This window comes from Corythoichthys intestinalis, chromosome 17, assembly GCF_030265065.1.
Source record: "Corythoichthys intestinalis isolate RoL2023-P3 chromosome 17, ASM3026506v1, whole genome shotgun sequence".
Classification (NCBI taxonomy): Eukaryota; Metazoa; Chordata; class Actinopteri; order Syngnathiformes; family Syngnathidae; genus Corythoichthys; species Corythoichthys intestinalis.
The window spans coordinates 11,576,436-11,593,733 of NC_080411.1; the positions used below are offsets into that span (position 1 = coordinate 11,576,436).

The following is a 17,298-nucleotide window of genomic DNA, read 5'->3' on the forward strand; positions in this document are numbered from 1 at the left end:
CCGTTGAAGTCAATGGCGGTGGACTCGAAGTTGGGAGGTCTTTATACAAGATCCCGGGAATGTTATTTTGATGTAGGCGGGTGGAGAACCAAGCCAAGGCCTCCATGCTTCGTACCATGTCGATTTCCAAACCATGGGTGCTCGTACTCGTCATGGGAGGGAAGGAGATGGACAAAACTGACAGCTCCTGCAGTCATGCCCCCGCTGTTATGGAAGGTAATGTGCTCTAAAAATACGAAACCTAAAATCTGGCGCATGAAACGACTTGTTGCCTTTGCTGTTGATATTACGATGATGATTGTAATTACGAAGTTTAATCATTTTTACAACAACTAGCTTCTGCTACTGCTGCTAGCCGCCTGTTGCTAATAGTGTTTGAATGCACCGCATAAATCCAAGTGTTACAAGTTTTTATTCGTTTGTTTACAGCTGGGAAATGCTGTTATAAAACAGAAGACAACTTGACTTGTACGTTGATGGACATATATCGAACATATATAGTTTGCGTTCCACAATGATGATGACAGCTCGACTCCCGGGAGAGGCCGAGAGAGGCAGGAATTGTGACAGACGGTGGTTCGCCGAGATCGCCGTGATCCAACTACGAACTTGTGAACGGTAGCGTCTTTAAATATATGCTATTGGAGCTGGAATTACCGAGGACGGGAAAAAAGCACATCTAAATGCCGCCGAGGGCCTCCGTGATGTCGCTATTTGTTCACGAGGCTCCGGAGCTCTGCGGTCTGATATCACATTCTCGTATGCTATTTTTGCAATACTTTTATAAATGTGATTTATTGACCTGTTTTGGAGTGCACCAATCGTTTTAAATAAAACAAGAAATTGAATCATGTCTAAATGTTTTATTGCGATCAATGCCTGCAATAAAAAAAAGAATGACATACTATTTGTGTTTACATCATATGTACATAACCTTGTAGCATTTCCTTGTAACAAAACAATCCATGTCAGCCCTTCTGCAGTCGGCAAATGTAATATAACTTGTAATTTCACCACATTTTGGTCACTAATGGCCGTAGTATCAATCCATTCCTCACGTTAACACAGGCTGACCGTTGTTAATAATTTTGTCCACGAATGATCAACGAAGTGACACGAACTGCCATCCAATCTCATCTACGTGTCATCTAGGTCGTGCTGAATCAATTTTTGAAGATTCCATGGGTTTCTCTGGCTTGATTTCGTAGTTTTATCGTCGTCAATACACTGCTAATACACTGCTACTCGACCGGACCGGAAGTGCGAAGCAGACATTTTCCAAGATGGCGGCGCCTGTATTTCGCTCAGGAAACTTGTCTATAGACCCCAATCACATGACGTCACAACTCCGCCCCCTGACTGGAGCAGCCATATTGTCCGTCAGCTCGTCGTGTTTACACATTACCGCTACGTACATGCCTCCTATTACGGCGTGTTTTTCTGCTCGTTAACATTAATAATCAAAATGGCGAAGGCGTGTGTGGCGGTTGGTTGCAGTAACAGAGAAGATAGACGGAGAGACTTGAAGTTCTACCGTATTCTGAGAGACCCGAAGAGGAGAGCGAGATGGACTGCTGTAATTCGACAAGAAATCTGGCCACCAAACGATCCACAGACTATGTAGTAGTCATTTTATATCTGGTAAGATGCATTTAATATATATTTAGAAGATTTTGGGCTGACAACCACAATTAAGATCATTGTGTGACGTTGGTGATTGGGGTCTATATAGTTGCCTCTTTTTCTTTGGGAGTGGAGTTGTTTTGTTGGTGTTGTTGGCGGTAAGCAGAGTAAAAAGAGGGAGAAAAATACAACTTCCGTGTCTAATTTTTCGCCACCAGACAAGCGTTACAATATTAATTAAAAATGAATGAAAACTAAATACTATTGAATATGTCATCATTATCATTTTAAAAATTTAAGTGACTGGTAAAAATAGATTATGACTGGATTTTTATGACCCTGTCAGTCAAAATGACAGACAACGAAAATGTCTAGCGCAACCTCTGATCCCACCAGTAGGAGACCGAATCTAACAAAATGTCATGCTCAAAGTTGACCAAGAGAAGAAAAGTGGACAACAAAAATCACCGTTTAAATGAGGAATGGACTGACAAATATGCGTTCATTTACTAACTGCAAGTATCAAAACTATGTAGGCTACTTAATATGCTAAAAGACAGTTGCTCTGATAAAAAGTGAAAATGTGAAACGCCATTATGTTACAGAGCACAGCTCTTTTGAAGAGAAGTTTCCTCCTACATCAGAATTGAGAACGTTGAAGCAGTCATATCAAGAGTCAAGCAAGGTTATTGTTAAATCTATGACACAACAACAAATTGCAACAGAGTGCTCACTCAGGGTGTCGAGGGTGTTGGCCAAACATAAACCGTTCTCTGATGGAGAAATGATAAAAAAGTGTATGACTAAAGTAATGCCAGCAATGTTAGAAGGAAAAGAAAAGGAGGAAATGACAACAAAAATCAAACAAATCTCACTCTCAGATTCATCAACCACACGCACTAAAGTACTGCCTGATGATGTGAGTAAACAGCTTTGTAACCCCCCAAATGCCATTTCTCTCATTGAGCAGTGTTTAACAGTTAAAGTTACTGTCAATTTTTATGTTTGCATCTCATTGACAAATCTTGTCAATCATTTAGTGTGCATGTGTAAACAAAGTACTTGCATGTTTCTTTTTGTATTTTCATTTTAAGTCAAGAAAAGGTTTTGTAAATTTTTATTTATCAGAATGTGCAAGGAATTCTTGTTTGGTGAAAAGAAAACCACCTTACCACCTTCGACCTGCATTGTACTTGACAGACATTAATAAATGGACTAGGGGTGTACGATATCCATTTTTTAAAACCGATATCGATAACTTCCTGCTCCTCAAAGCCGATACCGATAATAAATATATAATTTTTCAAATGTATAACCTGAGTTTAACACCTGGAGGTTTCCCAAAAAAAAAAAAGAAAAAAAAACTAGTGGTGGATTCAACATAGATTTGCCTTTGAGCTCATCAGATTTTTCATAATGACATGAACAAAACAGCGTGTTTCACTTCTGCACTGCCCAACAGCCAGCTAAAAATGAATGCACTTCCATTCCACTTGGTCTTTTCTTGCTTTTATGGGAAGACACTCTTCTTAATATTGTGAAAGTACAACAGAAAAATACACATATTCAATACTCAATATACAACAAACTGCACAATACACTTATATACACAACTATTATTTGTATAGCATAGCACACTAGCTTGAGCTACTAAAGCATTGGCTGGCTTCTTTAACGCAACAACTTATGAAGTTCTGTACATATGACCCTTCACCACAGAAGTAAACATATGTTGCACATCCGCATGTTATAGTAAACATAAAATACTTACAGACATATATTCCCGAGGCGGAAACCTAACAATAGCATTCACGATTGTCAATGCTACCGCTAGACACCGCAATGTGTAAGTGAATGAGCTTGTAATGTGAACCAAAGTGTAACAAAAAATAGATGCAGCGAATTATTCTGACCAGCAGGTGGGAGCAATGCCCCGCAAATGGTCAACTGATTTCCCATACAAGTGCGTAAACTGTAAAGCCAGCACAGTACATATTATCGGTCCTATTTATAATGTTATTGGATTTATCGGGATGACGTCATAATTCCTATTATCAGACCGATAATTATCGGACCAATAATTATCGTGCACCAGTAAAATGGACCCATGCTTGTATGAAAAAAAAAAAAAGTTGTAGACCTTCAAGATTTGTATTTGAGGCCCCCTGCTTCATAAGGAAAATCATGACTCTAGCGTCACGCAGAAGTATAGTTATGTGGTCTCCGTGCTCGTCTGTCGCACGGGAAACATGGGCTCGAATCCCGCTGGAGACTTTACAGTAATTTAATTGTTTTTGCTGCTCGTTTTGTGAAATATCGACAGTGCTGTCTTGCTCATCACTCTTCCGCTCGGGTTCAAATTGGAAGGGCAGAACCGACGACATGGTTATGTAGCTAACGAGTGACATTGTGAAAGTACGGCAGCGCTGCATTGTGTCGTCAACAACAATGGCGACCTAGTAGTTGAACTAATTTTTCAAATTATATAAAAACGAAAACATTAAGCGGGGTTTGAATATCAAATTATTATAACTCATACTAACATTTATATTTAAGAACTACAAGTCTTCCGTGGTTCCCACTAAACAATATTTTGCCTTGCCAATATGCTTGTTTTAATGATCAAATGTGCTCAGCTGCAGGGATGTGAACCTCTGGATATGTCACGATACGATACGCAATACAAGGCTCAAGACAACGATTATTTATAGATATTGCGATACAACAATTATCGATACACGGGTCACAACATCATTCCATGATATTCTAAAATTCAATTAATAAACAGAAAAACAAGCTCATTTCATCCTTCTGCTTTGAATTGGAATGAGTTTATCACTAGTAGACGTCCAATTTATTTGAAGTGGTAGGGATTATAAACAAATGTTCACTCGCTGCCATCCCTCCCACTTGAAACTGATTGGACGTCTATGGCCGTCAGTGGCAGCCAATGTCAAGCAATTAGTTCATTTTGGGGCGTTTCATGTCATTTCCTGGTAATTTTCGGTTACTTCCTTTTTCATTTACGGGTCACTTCCTGTTAATTTTGGATTACTGAAAAGCAAGTGACTCAAGAATGTCCTTTAATGAATTGGAAGTGACTCAATATCAACAGGAAGTAACCTGTAAATGCACTAAAATGAACAGGAAGTGAACTGCAAACATCCAAAAAAGACCGGTTGTGAATGCTCTGGTTTCAGTGCCATTGCCGGCGCTAGACCTCCAACCCAGTCAAAATCAATTAGATGTCTAGCACTGTCAATGGCAGCCAGTGAGTTAACGTACACACTATTCTAATGCAAGATTTTGGTAGCAACCTGTCGGTTACTGTTTTTCTTTTTGTTCTTTAAACAGTGACACTTTTTAAAATGACATCTCGGTTCTTGGTAGGAGTGTATCGATAACCTTTTGGCGACAAAGTATCGCGATATATCACCTTTTCGATATATAGTCACATCTAGACATGTGCCGGTTACCGGTTTCACGGTTTACCGTGGTGTGAAAACGTCGCGGTTTCAAAACCACTAAAATTTTCCGTCATACCTTAGTACGGTATTCGCTATTTTTCATGTGCCAAAATGCAGCCGAAGTGGCTTGGTGCGGCAGCGCTCACCCTTCCCGTTTGTTGCCGTGAGTGTCAGTGACGCTATTCTGCTAAACAGCCAGCAAACCCAAAAACAAACCCTCGGAACACAAGGCGTACTTTTCTTCAATTTATTGAGCTCTCAAATCGTGGTGAAATATACAAATGAATACATTTAAAACGTTATACAATTGTATTTTTCCACATTTGAGTAGGTTCAACAGGATAGCAGTAGCATCATGAAAAAGGTCGCCAAAAACAAAACATACATTTTCCTTTCAAATTCAATATACAAACTAAAACTTACAAAGACGAATGTTAGCCTAGGCTAAGCTGGGAGAGCAGCTTCGTCGACGTTTTATGTCTCACAGCCGCTGAGTGAGAAACAAGCTTGAATGAAGGGGGGGAGAAAAAAAAAGGATCGTGTCAAAGATCGCTAATTGCGAAAGGAGGTCTCACTCCTCACTTTTTGTTTTAGATGAAACCTTGAAACCTCAACAATATTTACATTTTTACTAACTTATAAACCTAACATACATTTTTAACTTATTAACTTATGAATTCTTTGTTCTTTTTAACACAAAGGCATGACATCATGTAGAAGAGAGTTGACACAGTGGCTGAAAATGGCGAGACTTCAGCTTCTCCCCCTCAAAAAAGTCATACAGTATATATTTTTAATTTTATTTAGAAGTGTTTTTACTTTTTTATAGCAATTATTTTGTTCTTGCTCTATTATTGAGCAACTTGAGCTGTGGCTGTGGGTATAGTCTAGGTTCTATTTATTTTAATTTTATATAAAATATGTTATTTTTTGTTTATTTATTTTCACATTAATTTATTTTCACATTATATTCATGTTCCAATTTGCAAATATGTTCTGGAAAAAAAAAAAAAAAAAAACTGTTCAATGGAAAAAAGTTTTTTTTTTTATTTTTTTTTTTTTTTAAACCCCATACATCTAAAAATTTTGGAGCTATAATTGCAATACCGTGATACCGTGAAACCGCGGTATTTTTGCTCACGGTTATCGTACCGTCAAAATCTCATACCGGCACATGCCTAGTCACATCCCTACTCGTCTGTGTGCAAACATTTGACCACCCATCAATGTGTCAATGCCATTCACACAGGAGATAATTTGCTAACCTGTGGCACTTTCCCACCGTCATCCAGGTCCAAGTCCTCGTCAACCTTCTCTCCCAGCAGCCCTTGCACTTGGTACTCCAGCACGTAGCTGTCGATGAAGCGCTCCAGCTCCTCAATCTCCTGCGAGCGCGTGCTGCCCGCCTCGGAAGATGCCGACGCCACTGATGAGCTCTCCATGGCAACTGAGGTGGCGGTAGGTGGTGAGCAGGAAAGTGACCTAACCGGGGAAAAAATGAGAGAGCAGAGTAAGATTCAGCTGGATATCATATTTCTTATTAGCACATTTTTACACCAACTACGTTCTCACCTCATGATCTGAAAACAAAGCAATGCGTCACTGCTATCAACGAGCATCCATACATGCACCATCTCTTCCCAACAGCCCGAACGCGTCTGATCTTTTAACTATATCAAAACAGTCGCCATCCCTTCAACGAATGTCAACATGCTAGCGTGTCTTTGTCCACCTCCTTTTCCTGCTGCTTCATCTTCCCTCCTGTCTGAGTTGTTGTGTGCAATCACCTGGCCCCTGGCCCTCGCCGCTAATCTCCTTTACATCACAGCTTTGATCAGCGGCCATGCAAAGAGGATTTATCCCATGCAGCGCAAGGAACGCTCCATTATCGAGGCCTGGTGATTCTCTGTAGAGCCATCACCGTTTGACTGATAGTAGGCCTGTAGCAACGAGGACCAATTGTTTGAGATGATGTGATTCTTTTTAAAACAGAGTAAGGAGTCATTTACAAGAGAGTAAATGTCTCAGTCTGGAATAATGACAAATACACACATTACAGGTCCAAAGAATGTTAGCTACAGTGCCAGTCATTATGGGCGCTATGATGAAATGCGATTAAATAGCAAGAAAATGCTAACACGTCTTCTAACTAATGCTGCAACGATTAATCATTTAACTAGACTATTTGATTAGGAAAAAAATATTCAAATTAAATTTTATTGCTTCGAGTATTCATTTAAAGTGGCGTTGTAATGGTTTATTTTAAAAGTGTTTACATTTAGTTTTATTGATTAGGGTGGATACACTGCTCTCTGGTCTGCTTCTTTTCACATGGCTGAATCCAACTGCTCCCTGTTAAGACCAACATAAATGGTGCAATACTTCATAAGCTAAGTTTTTGTTTGAGCTAATGTTTTAATGCATTCATTATTTAGTTTATAGGTATATTTAGCCGTTTTTTTTTTTTGTGGGAATATGTGTCTGAACCATTTGTTAAGAGCAGGCATGCCCAAAGTGCGGCCCGGGGGCCAAATGCGGCCCGTGGTCAAATTTCCTCCGGCCCCCAGCCTCTGTCATTAGATCAATATTGTCTGGCCCGCACACAGACTTAATAAATTGGTCAGCAGTACTGCTACCAGCATATGAAGTAGCCTACACACTAAATGCTGCTCCTCATTTACCCACTAAAAGGCAGCAGCACTCTAAGCAACATTACCCAGTGAAGCCTTGACTTCCAATTTTCTAAACTGGCGACAATTAACACAAAAAAAAGTTGACTGCACCGGCTGACGCTTCAAGAATTGGTGGAAATTGGACTATTTCTTCAATAAAATATGCAACAACTGTGTCTGCCTCATTTGCAAAGAGACAGTCGCTGTTTTTAAAGAATTCAATGTGAGGCGATATTACCAAACAAGACACGCTAACATGTACGACAAGATTACAGGGAAGATATGCAGCGAGAAATTGAAGCAACTTTTGAAGCTAGTTTAATTTCACAGTATTTCGCAAGAGCCCGATAGTCGAAAGAGAACGCTAGTTGCGAGATTGTTGAAATTATTAATTTAAAAAATATTATAAAACAAATGTAACACACAGAATGGCTTGCTAAAATTTGCTTAAATATATTGTTCTCCGTAAAGGACGTCAGCCAAGCTCGGCCCCCCACATTTTTACCACACCAAATCTGGCCCCCTTGGCAAAAAGTTTGGACACCCCTGGTTAAGAGCATTGTAAAAAAAAATAAAATAAAAAAAAAAAATAATAATAATAATAAATAAAAAATAAAAAACTTTATAGCATTTAAGCTAGCGGACTTTTTCTTTGTAAGTTAGCCAATTGTTCTTTTGTTGTACATGGATCCTCACCAAAAAAAAAAAAAAAAAAATCCATACTGTTTGAGGCTCAGCTCAGGTATTTTAATTTTTCATGTTCCTTATCCCATTACTCGATTATTCGAACTAACTAGTCCGTCGATTAATCAACTACTAAAATATTCGATAGCTGCAGCCCTACTTCTAACAACAATGTAGTTCAATTCTGTGTAAAGCAAAATTAAATTGCAAACTTGAAACTTCTATAGAAGAGCAATGCCAGCAAGCCTTTGCTATTTGTACAGTGGTAAGGACTACACTGTAATTAGTGCTACCCAATCGCAGGGCGCATATATACAGTGGTATGAAAAAGTATCTCAACCGTATGGAATTTCTCACATTTCTGCTTAAAATTTCATAAAAAAGTGGTTTCAATAGCTCTTTAAGTCTCCTTAGGCAGAGGGTTCACTTACTTATCCCCCCCCCCCCCCTTGTTTGCATGCTATCCTCATTCAAATATGAAAACCTTTAAATGTTTGGGTGGTTTTAGTTGAAGCAGACACTTTTTCATCTGTGTGATTTTGACAAAGATCAGATCACATTTGATGGTAATTTTATGCAGAGATGTGAGAAATTCCAAAAGGTTCAGTTACTTTTTCATACCACTGTATATATATATGCGCCCTGCGACCGGGAAGCACTAATTACAGGGTGTAGTCTTTGCCCAAAGTAAGCTAGATGTGAATATTCTGTTCAGAGAACAGATAGGTGGCGTAAAAATAAATAACATGCGTACACTAATTTAACTGCCCATAGTCGTAGCTGCACACACAGGAAATTTGCTAACCTGTATTTTGCTAGTAGTGAAGTAGTTACTGAGACTGAAAAACAGAGCTATAACTAGTGAGATGAAGCCTCATGAGGCATTGAACCACTTAAGGTTCGATAAAGGATTCCTTCTAGAACATTCATGTGCGCACGCTACCACCTACTAGCTAGGTGTATAATCACAGTTGTCTCTCAACCACGAGTGATTTGTTGATTTTCTGTTGTGTATGTTTGGAAGGAATTCATTTACAAAACATTGTCTGAGAAAATCCCATTTTGTACATAGATTACCACATATGCGTCTCATAAATATTTGAATGTAGTGTTTGTGTGTGTGTGAAAATTATTCCCCAAATAGTATTATCATAATATGGTAGGTTGTGCATTATTTTTTTCAGAAAATGCCACGAGCGTAATCAGGCAAAGAACAATAGAAGAGCTTGTGTAACTTGAACATTGATGTACAGGATGGGGGAATTTCCGTTCATTTTTTATTAGAAAACATACGCTTTTCCACACACACTCTTTCTTGCTGGCTCCATCATATCAATTACTGTTGAAATTTTGAAAATTAATGAACTATAAATCAGTGTACCACTAATTAGTATCTCATAACTGTATGGTTTGTAGAGTTTTGTAGGTAAGCGACCTGTTGATATGGTTAGTAGTTTATTAGATTCTTTTAGATAACTACACCACGGTCAAAATTAGGCATGTGCCGGTATGAGATTCTGATTTGGTAATGATTTGGAGTGAAATCTAGAGTTTTGTTTATCATTATTTGAATAACTGTTAATATGTTAAGAAACCTATTTAGCACTTTGTTCTCTGTTTTAATAGTACCTCAGGGCTCCAGACTAACATTTATTAGGAGCAGTGTGGCCCCTAACTTAAAATGTTAGTGTACACTAGGCATGTGCCGTTATGAGATTCTGATGGTATGATAACCTTAAGCCAAAATACAGTGCAGAGAACAAGTATTTGATACACTGCCGATTTTGGTGGTTTTCCCACTTGCAAAGCATGTAGAGGTCTGTAATTTGTATCATAAGTTCTCTTCAACTGTGAGGGACTGAATCTAATACAAAAAAACAGAAAATCACGTTGTATGATTTTTAAATAATAAATTTGCATTTAATTGCATGAAATAAGTATTTGATACATCACAAAAATCGAACTTAATATTTGGCACAGAAACCTTTATTTGCAATTACAGATACCAAACGTTTCCTGTAGTGCTTGACAAGGTTTGCACACACTGCAGCAGGGATTTTGGCCCACTCCTCCATGCAGATCTTCTCCAGAGCTTTCAGGTTTCGGGGCTGCTGCCGGGCAACACGGACTTTCAGCTCCCTCCATAGATTTTCTATGGGGTTCAGATCTGGTGACTAGCTGGGCCACTCCAGGACCTTAAGATGCTTCTTACGGAGCCACTCTTTAGTTGCCTTGGCTGTGTGCTTTGGGTCGTTGTCATGCTGGAAGACCCAGCCACGACCCATCTTCAGGGCTCTCACTGAAGGAAGGAGGTTGTCAGCCAAGATCTGGCGATACATAGCCCCATCCATCCTCCCCTCAGTACGTGGCAGTCGTCCTGTACCCTTGGCAGAGAAGCAGCCCCAAAAAAATGATGTTTCCTCCTCCATGTTTCATGGTTGGGATGGTGTTCCTGGGGTTGTACTCATCCTTCTTTTTCCTCCAAACACTACGAGCCGAGTTTAGACCAAAAGTTCAATTTTGGTCTCATCAGACCACATGACCTTCTCCCATTGCTCCTCTGGATCATCCAGATGGTCAGTGGCAAACTTCAGACGTGTCTGGACATGCACTGGCTTCAGCAGCAGGACCTTGAGGAAATTGAGTACTGCTTGTCATTTTCCCTCCAAAATGTCATGTGACTCGTTACAAGAGTGCTATTAGCACTGCTGCAGAGATTGAAGGGGTGGGGGGTCAGCCTGTTAGTGCTTAGACCATACGCCGCACTCTACATCAAATTGGTGTGCATGGCTGTCACCCCAGGAGGAAGCCTCTTCTGAAGACGGTACAAAAGAAAGCCCGCAAACTGTTTGATGAAGATATGTCAACAAAGCGCATGGATTACTGGAACCATGTCCTATGGTCTGATAAGACGGCCGGGCTTTCTTGTGTACCGTTCATGACACTGTTTACTAACCTTTAATTTTGTATGAATTCAAAATCATATTGGAGGTACTGCCTACTCAGCAGCCACCCCTCTGCAAACATGCTTTATATATCAGTTGGCTCTACTTCTCAAAGCCGCGGCCATCTGTAATTTTTCTGTAACTGAAGAATACCCATACAGTAATTTTGTTTTCTTCGATGTGTGAAAACTTTCAGGAGTTTCACCTCCTTCAGCCATTGTGTAGCACAGCTGACCCACCGACACTGAGCAACAACCGGTGGGAGAGGGTTGATGAGCCTTGCCGCTGCAAGTGAGGGATTTTACCCTGCATTTTTGGGACATGAAAAAAAAAAAAAAGCTAATACCGCGCGGATGGTAGGACAGAAAATTTTTGCGGTTCTGAAACCGTGACGTTTTCATACCACGGTATACCTTGTAACTGGTAATCGGAACATGTCTAGTCAAAAAACAAACTGCTATATCACTCAAATATTCACACTAAAATCAATATTATCCCAGCATATGAACAGTCTAACACATACATACAATAACGGTGAATGATTTGCCTAGTCATCACTTTAGCATTGCCTTGATATTTTTTATTGATTGTACATTTTAGTAAAATGTCTTTAAAATGCAGGCTATAGAACACGCCACAAGACAAACAACGGCCAATTAAAACCGATCAATCCATTAATTCAGATTTTCCACAATTACCACAAACTGAGTGGTTTTGCTCTGCAAAACAACTCTGATCTGACATACTTGTGTGGTATCTTTTAGACAAATGCTGTTACACAACAAGCAGACATAAAGAACTGTAAGCCTGCAGCTAAAACAGTGGGAATGCAAGTCAGGGTTCCAACCACATACAGTGAAGACGGCTAATGCATCTAATCTGGTCTACTACAGACTGGCTGACATAACAATCTCACACAGCGGGTTTACACAGAATTTGGCTTTTTCTATTTCTTAGAGTAGTTTCATGTTGATCGCTGTCACAGTTCATTGAGCAACATAGACTTGAGTTTGGAAATAATGCATTAAAGTTAATTTCTTGTTTAAATGTAGTGCTCAGTGTTATGTTAAAAATTGGAGGGACAGGTGAGTCGCGAATGAGGTCCCCCCACGTTGTCTTTGGTGTACCTTTGTTCCTCTTACATGGTAGATTTCCACTGTCAGTCCCCACTTTTGTCTCGATGAGTTTCCAGAACTTGTCTTTTACTCCTAAATAAATTCTACATTATTATATATCTTTAATATCTTATTTTGTATACAATGGGGGAAATAAGTTTTGAACGCATCAACTGTTTTCTTATGAGTTACTTCCAAACTCAATCCACACATGAAACGAAATCACAAAATTTGAGTTCATAAATAATGATGATATGAAATTAAGTGCAATAACACATGCAAAAAGTATTGAAAACACCTTGGAAAGGCATACTTTGGCAAGCAAATGCACAATACCACTTAAAATATGTCTGTAATTATTACTTGTAGATGCAGTGAGTGCAAACCAACATTAGCTGGGTTGGAGAAAATTTAAAGTCTTATAAACAGGTTGTTTTGTCAAGAGGTCAAATAAGACACATCTCATGATGGGATGGCTTTGTTTTTGTGTTTTGCAGATTGCTATTCAATTTTGATCATTTTATTTTTATTCCGAGATCAACAATTCATAAACGTCAAACATTTGGTCGCTCAAATTATGCGACATATATTAAGTTAAGAACTTAATGAGGCTATAGGATAAGACGGCGATAATACCATACCACAAACAGGGGAGGAGGGAAAAATTGAGGGATCTTTTTAAACCAAGAAATGTACAACAGATAGGGCTGCAACTAACGATTATTTTCATAATTGATTTATATAGGGCTGCAGCTATCGAATATTTTAGTAGTCGATTAATCGATGGACTAATTAGTTCGAATAATCGAGTAATCGGATAGGGAACATAAAAAAATTAAAATACCTGAGATGAACCTCAAACGGTATAAAAAAATAAATACCGTATATGAGGATCTATGTACAACAAAAGAACAATTGGCTAATTTACATATCAAAAGTCCGCTAGCTTAAATGCTGTAAAATGCCAACTTTTTTTTTTTACAATGCTCTTAACAAATGGTTCACACACATATTCCCACAAAAACGGCTAAATATACCGATAAACTAAATTACAAATGCATAAAAAAAACAGCCTTTGTTGGTCTTAACAGGGAGCAGCAGGATTAAGCCATGTAGAATGAGGCAGGCTAGAGGGCAGTGTATCCACCCAAATCAATAAATCTAAATGCAAACACTTTTAAAACAAACCATTACAACGCCACTTTAATTAAACGAATACTCGAAGCAGCAAAATTGTAATTCGAATCTTTTTTCTAATCGAATACTCGAGTTAATCGACTAATCGTTGCAGCACTAGTAAAAACATGACGGACAAGTTATGGTTAGGACTTGTGTGCTCTTAAATGTTATAGACTACTCTTACCTCCACAGTATAAAACAATTTATGAGTCTGAATGGCACCACCATGAGATGGTGCAGATAATTTATTAATTGTGCCAACAATTAGTAATTACACGACAGTTGATTGATGGTAGAAGACCGAATATAAAGTGAAAGAGGACTCAAAGCGGTCATCGGAGGGGAATAAAAATTCTGTATGGGGCATTAAAAATTTAAAGAGGTAAAGCGCAGCCTGCATACGCGGATGTAAAAGGGGGCTGAGGTTTTTGTATATGGGGATGCTGGCATATGCTACGTTTGTGTGCACAATAGTCCCATTGTCACTATGTGGCACAATGGCCTGACCTGATGGGAGAGCAGTAGGCAGTGCTGTACAACTCTTTCAACACATTTTGACAATGATATTTTGTCTGCCATTTAGACCACACCAACAATCAAACTAGAGCTGTATCAAAAATAGTACTTTCCTAAAGTGGTAAAGTTTATTTTTCATCAAAGTGATTGAGGTTTTAGGACATAATGTCAACACAAATATTGTTGGTGCAGACAAAAGCTAGTGTATAAGACCATAACAATAAGCGTGAGGCCATGTTGAATGGTAAATTGAAGTGTAGGGCCTCACACTGTTCTCACTAGACCAGGGGTCCCCAACCTTTTATGCACCACGGACCGGTGTGATTTGGGTATTTTTTTTCACGGACCGGTGTTTTGACAAATTTTGCAACCCATCAAAAACTGCAACTATGCGGTTCTGCGCATGCGCGTAACATTAAAGAGAAAAAAAGTCTTAAATAGCATTATTATGTGAATTAGAATTATATTTTGAGATGATTCGACTATATACAACAATTTAGCAAAGCACAGATGACGAGAAATTGGTCTTATAATCTGACGGTTAGCCACGCCTATAGCCTGTTGGGGACGCTTAAGCCCTATAACGGCGTTATAGGGCTTGAGCGTCCCCAACAGGTGTATGACGTCAGCGGGAGACTGGGCTCATCGGTTTTACTATTCAGCCCATTGAGGGGGAATTATTCAGAACGAGGAAAACGCGACGAAGAGAGACGCAAAATGTCATTGTTTCAGTCGCTCTACTCCAATATTTTCACAGGATATTCTTTTTATCCAAGTATTTTCCCCAATAGCTAAATAAATGGCTTGAGAAGGACCAGTCAGCCCGTCGAGGGGTAACTATTCACAACAAGGAAAACGCGACGAAGAGAGCAGCAAAATGTCATTGTTTCTGTCTCTTTACTTCAATATTTTTACAGAATATTCTTTTTATCCAAGTATTTTCCCCAATTGCTAAATAATTGGCATGGTCATGACAAATAACAGTCTTGCGCTAAATGGAAAATGAAATAATAAAAATGCACTTATTCAGGACGACATGGCAAAATTACTCCATAATGGTCTAAACTGTCCACTTCACCTTTACTGTCGAACCTCCCGAACGATATTTTATGACACCTAAATCGGACATATGTCATTTCCCTTCCCCGGTTTCGGAGAATGTAAACAAACCAAGAGGCGTGACAGCTAGCCGACATGCTAACCCAAACCGAGTGATGTTTCAAAGTCTTCGAAGCGGAAAATCACACATAACTAGCCCGGATTATTTGACATGACAACTGGGTTATCAATTGCCTTCGCGGATCGGCAAACCGCCCGGCGGAGAGCAATTTACAGTTCGTTCCCCGGAGGAGGGCGGCTGCAGCTGTTGTGCAGCTAATGTGCACGAGGAGAGATTTTTACATGCTTATTAATGATCAAACGTAAGTAGTCCTTTATTTAAAGAAAGTTTGTAGTGTTTACTTTGTAATCGCTGTATTAATATTTGACATAATACAAAACAAGATGTTTACTCACTTCCTCGTAAGGCCAATGGTCCCACATTAGTAGGGCTTGGCCAATATCCACGGTGAATGGGAACCTTTTGAAACTCCAAAAAGGCGCACACGCCTCTCCCTTATAAAGCAAGATTTTTCAGCAGCCGTTTGGCTGGCGTGATGCAAAAAATACACGTATTAATCCGCAAAATCAGCTGAATCCTTAGTCCTCATACACAACAGTAGGCTGTATAGTGAAGAGGAGTCCTTCTCCCGTACACGTCACAGCGCCCTCCTCCTCAATGCAAGACCGAAGCCGGAAGTCACTCATTTTCATGGCGCGGGATTCAAAAAACTAAATAAATATAGCGATCGCTTCCACACACATCAATGCGGTCCATATCATTCAGGAGCATAAAATACCGCGTGTATTATGAAATAAACATGCTTTTTCGTGTCACATGCACTTTAAAAATGGTCGTGAATGCAGCGATTCCAAAGTAAACATTACAAACTTTCTTAGAGAAAGGAATATTAACTTACGTTTGATCGTGGATGGATAAAAGTTCTCCTCAGACCCATCCTGCCATGTTAGCTGCACACCGCTCTCTCACTGTTAACGCCTTCGCCGTGTCGTTAAACATTAATTAAGAAGCCCGCTTCACAAAGATGCGATGTTGGAAATTGTAGCAAGGTTTTCAGTGTTCTCGTAGTGCTGTCAGGATATTCCGGAATGACTTTGTCTCAAATGTACGTTTACAGTCGCAGTCATTTGCGATCTCTACAAGCTGATCACAGACATGCTCGAATCTCTCGGTTTATTCACAAACGGGTCACGAATCCACTCCTTCGCAGTTCGTGGGTCTTCGAGGTTGTAGGCTCATCTTCTGGGTCGTCAGGTGCCCTTTTTCGCCATGAAAAATCTCTCCAAAGACGTCTGTTTTCCAGTCATTTTCGCTAGTGTGGGGGAACAAATGTGCAGCGCCCGGGGCCTAGTCATACGTTATTATGGAGGACAAGCGCACATAGATATATTATTATAAACAAAACAAGATGTACTGCTTGCAGTCCAATCAATGGATTTCTATGACGGCATTCTAATCTACACTGTAGTATTATATCGAGAGTAGTCATGGATATTGATGTGTTAAGCAGGGGCACAGGCCAAAGTTAATTCGGCCAGAATGCGGTCGTTAATAAAATATTATTTCTGTGCGGCCCGGTAGCAAATGTGCCGCGGACCGGTACCGGCGGATGGGGACCCCTGCACTAGACTATTTCAGACACGGCTCTCATATTTAAGCTAGTTGAATTTGTCTTATATTAGAAAACGAGTTATCTGTCGAGATTTTTAGCCCCACCAGGAGGGGTGTGACAAAATATCGAAATGGTGATATATCGTGATACTTTGTATCCCAAAAGGTTATCGATATGCTCCTGTCAAGAATCGAGATATTGTTTTAAAAAGGTGTCAATGTTTAAAAAAAAAAAAAAAAAAAAAAAAAAAAACAGCAGAGCATTCACAGTCATTCGGTCTGATTTTCGGGGCATTTACAGGTCACTTGCTGTTCATTTTAGGGCATTTACAGGTCATTTCCTGTTGAGTTTGAGTCACTGCCTAT

General features: G+C 39.5%; 1 protein-coding gene across 3 annotated transcripts in view; it reads right to left on the reverse strand.

The window, feature by feature from the left end:
- Nucleotides 1–17,298, reverse strand: part of ctif (CBP80/20-dependent translation initiation factor) — a 197,518-nt gene that overhangs the window by 77,806 nt on the left and 102,414 nt on the right. For all 3 annotated transcript variants that reach the window (XM_057818177.1, XM_057818175.1, XM_057818176.1), the window contains exon 2: nucleotides 6,356–6,572. In XM_057818177.1, coding sequence (XP_057674160.1) covers nucleotides 6,356–6,532 — 177 coding nt within the window. In that variant the 5' untranslated portion in view covers nucleotides 6,533–6,572. The remainder of the gene's footprint in view (nucleotides 1–6,355; nucleotides 6,573–17,298) is intronic.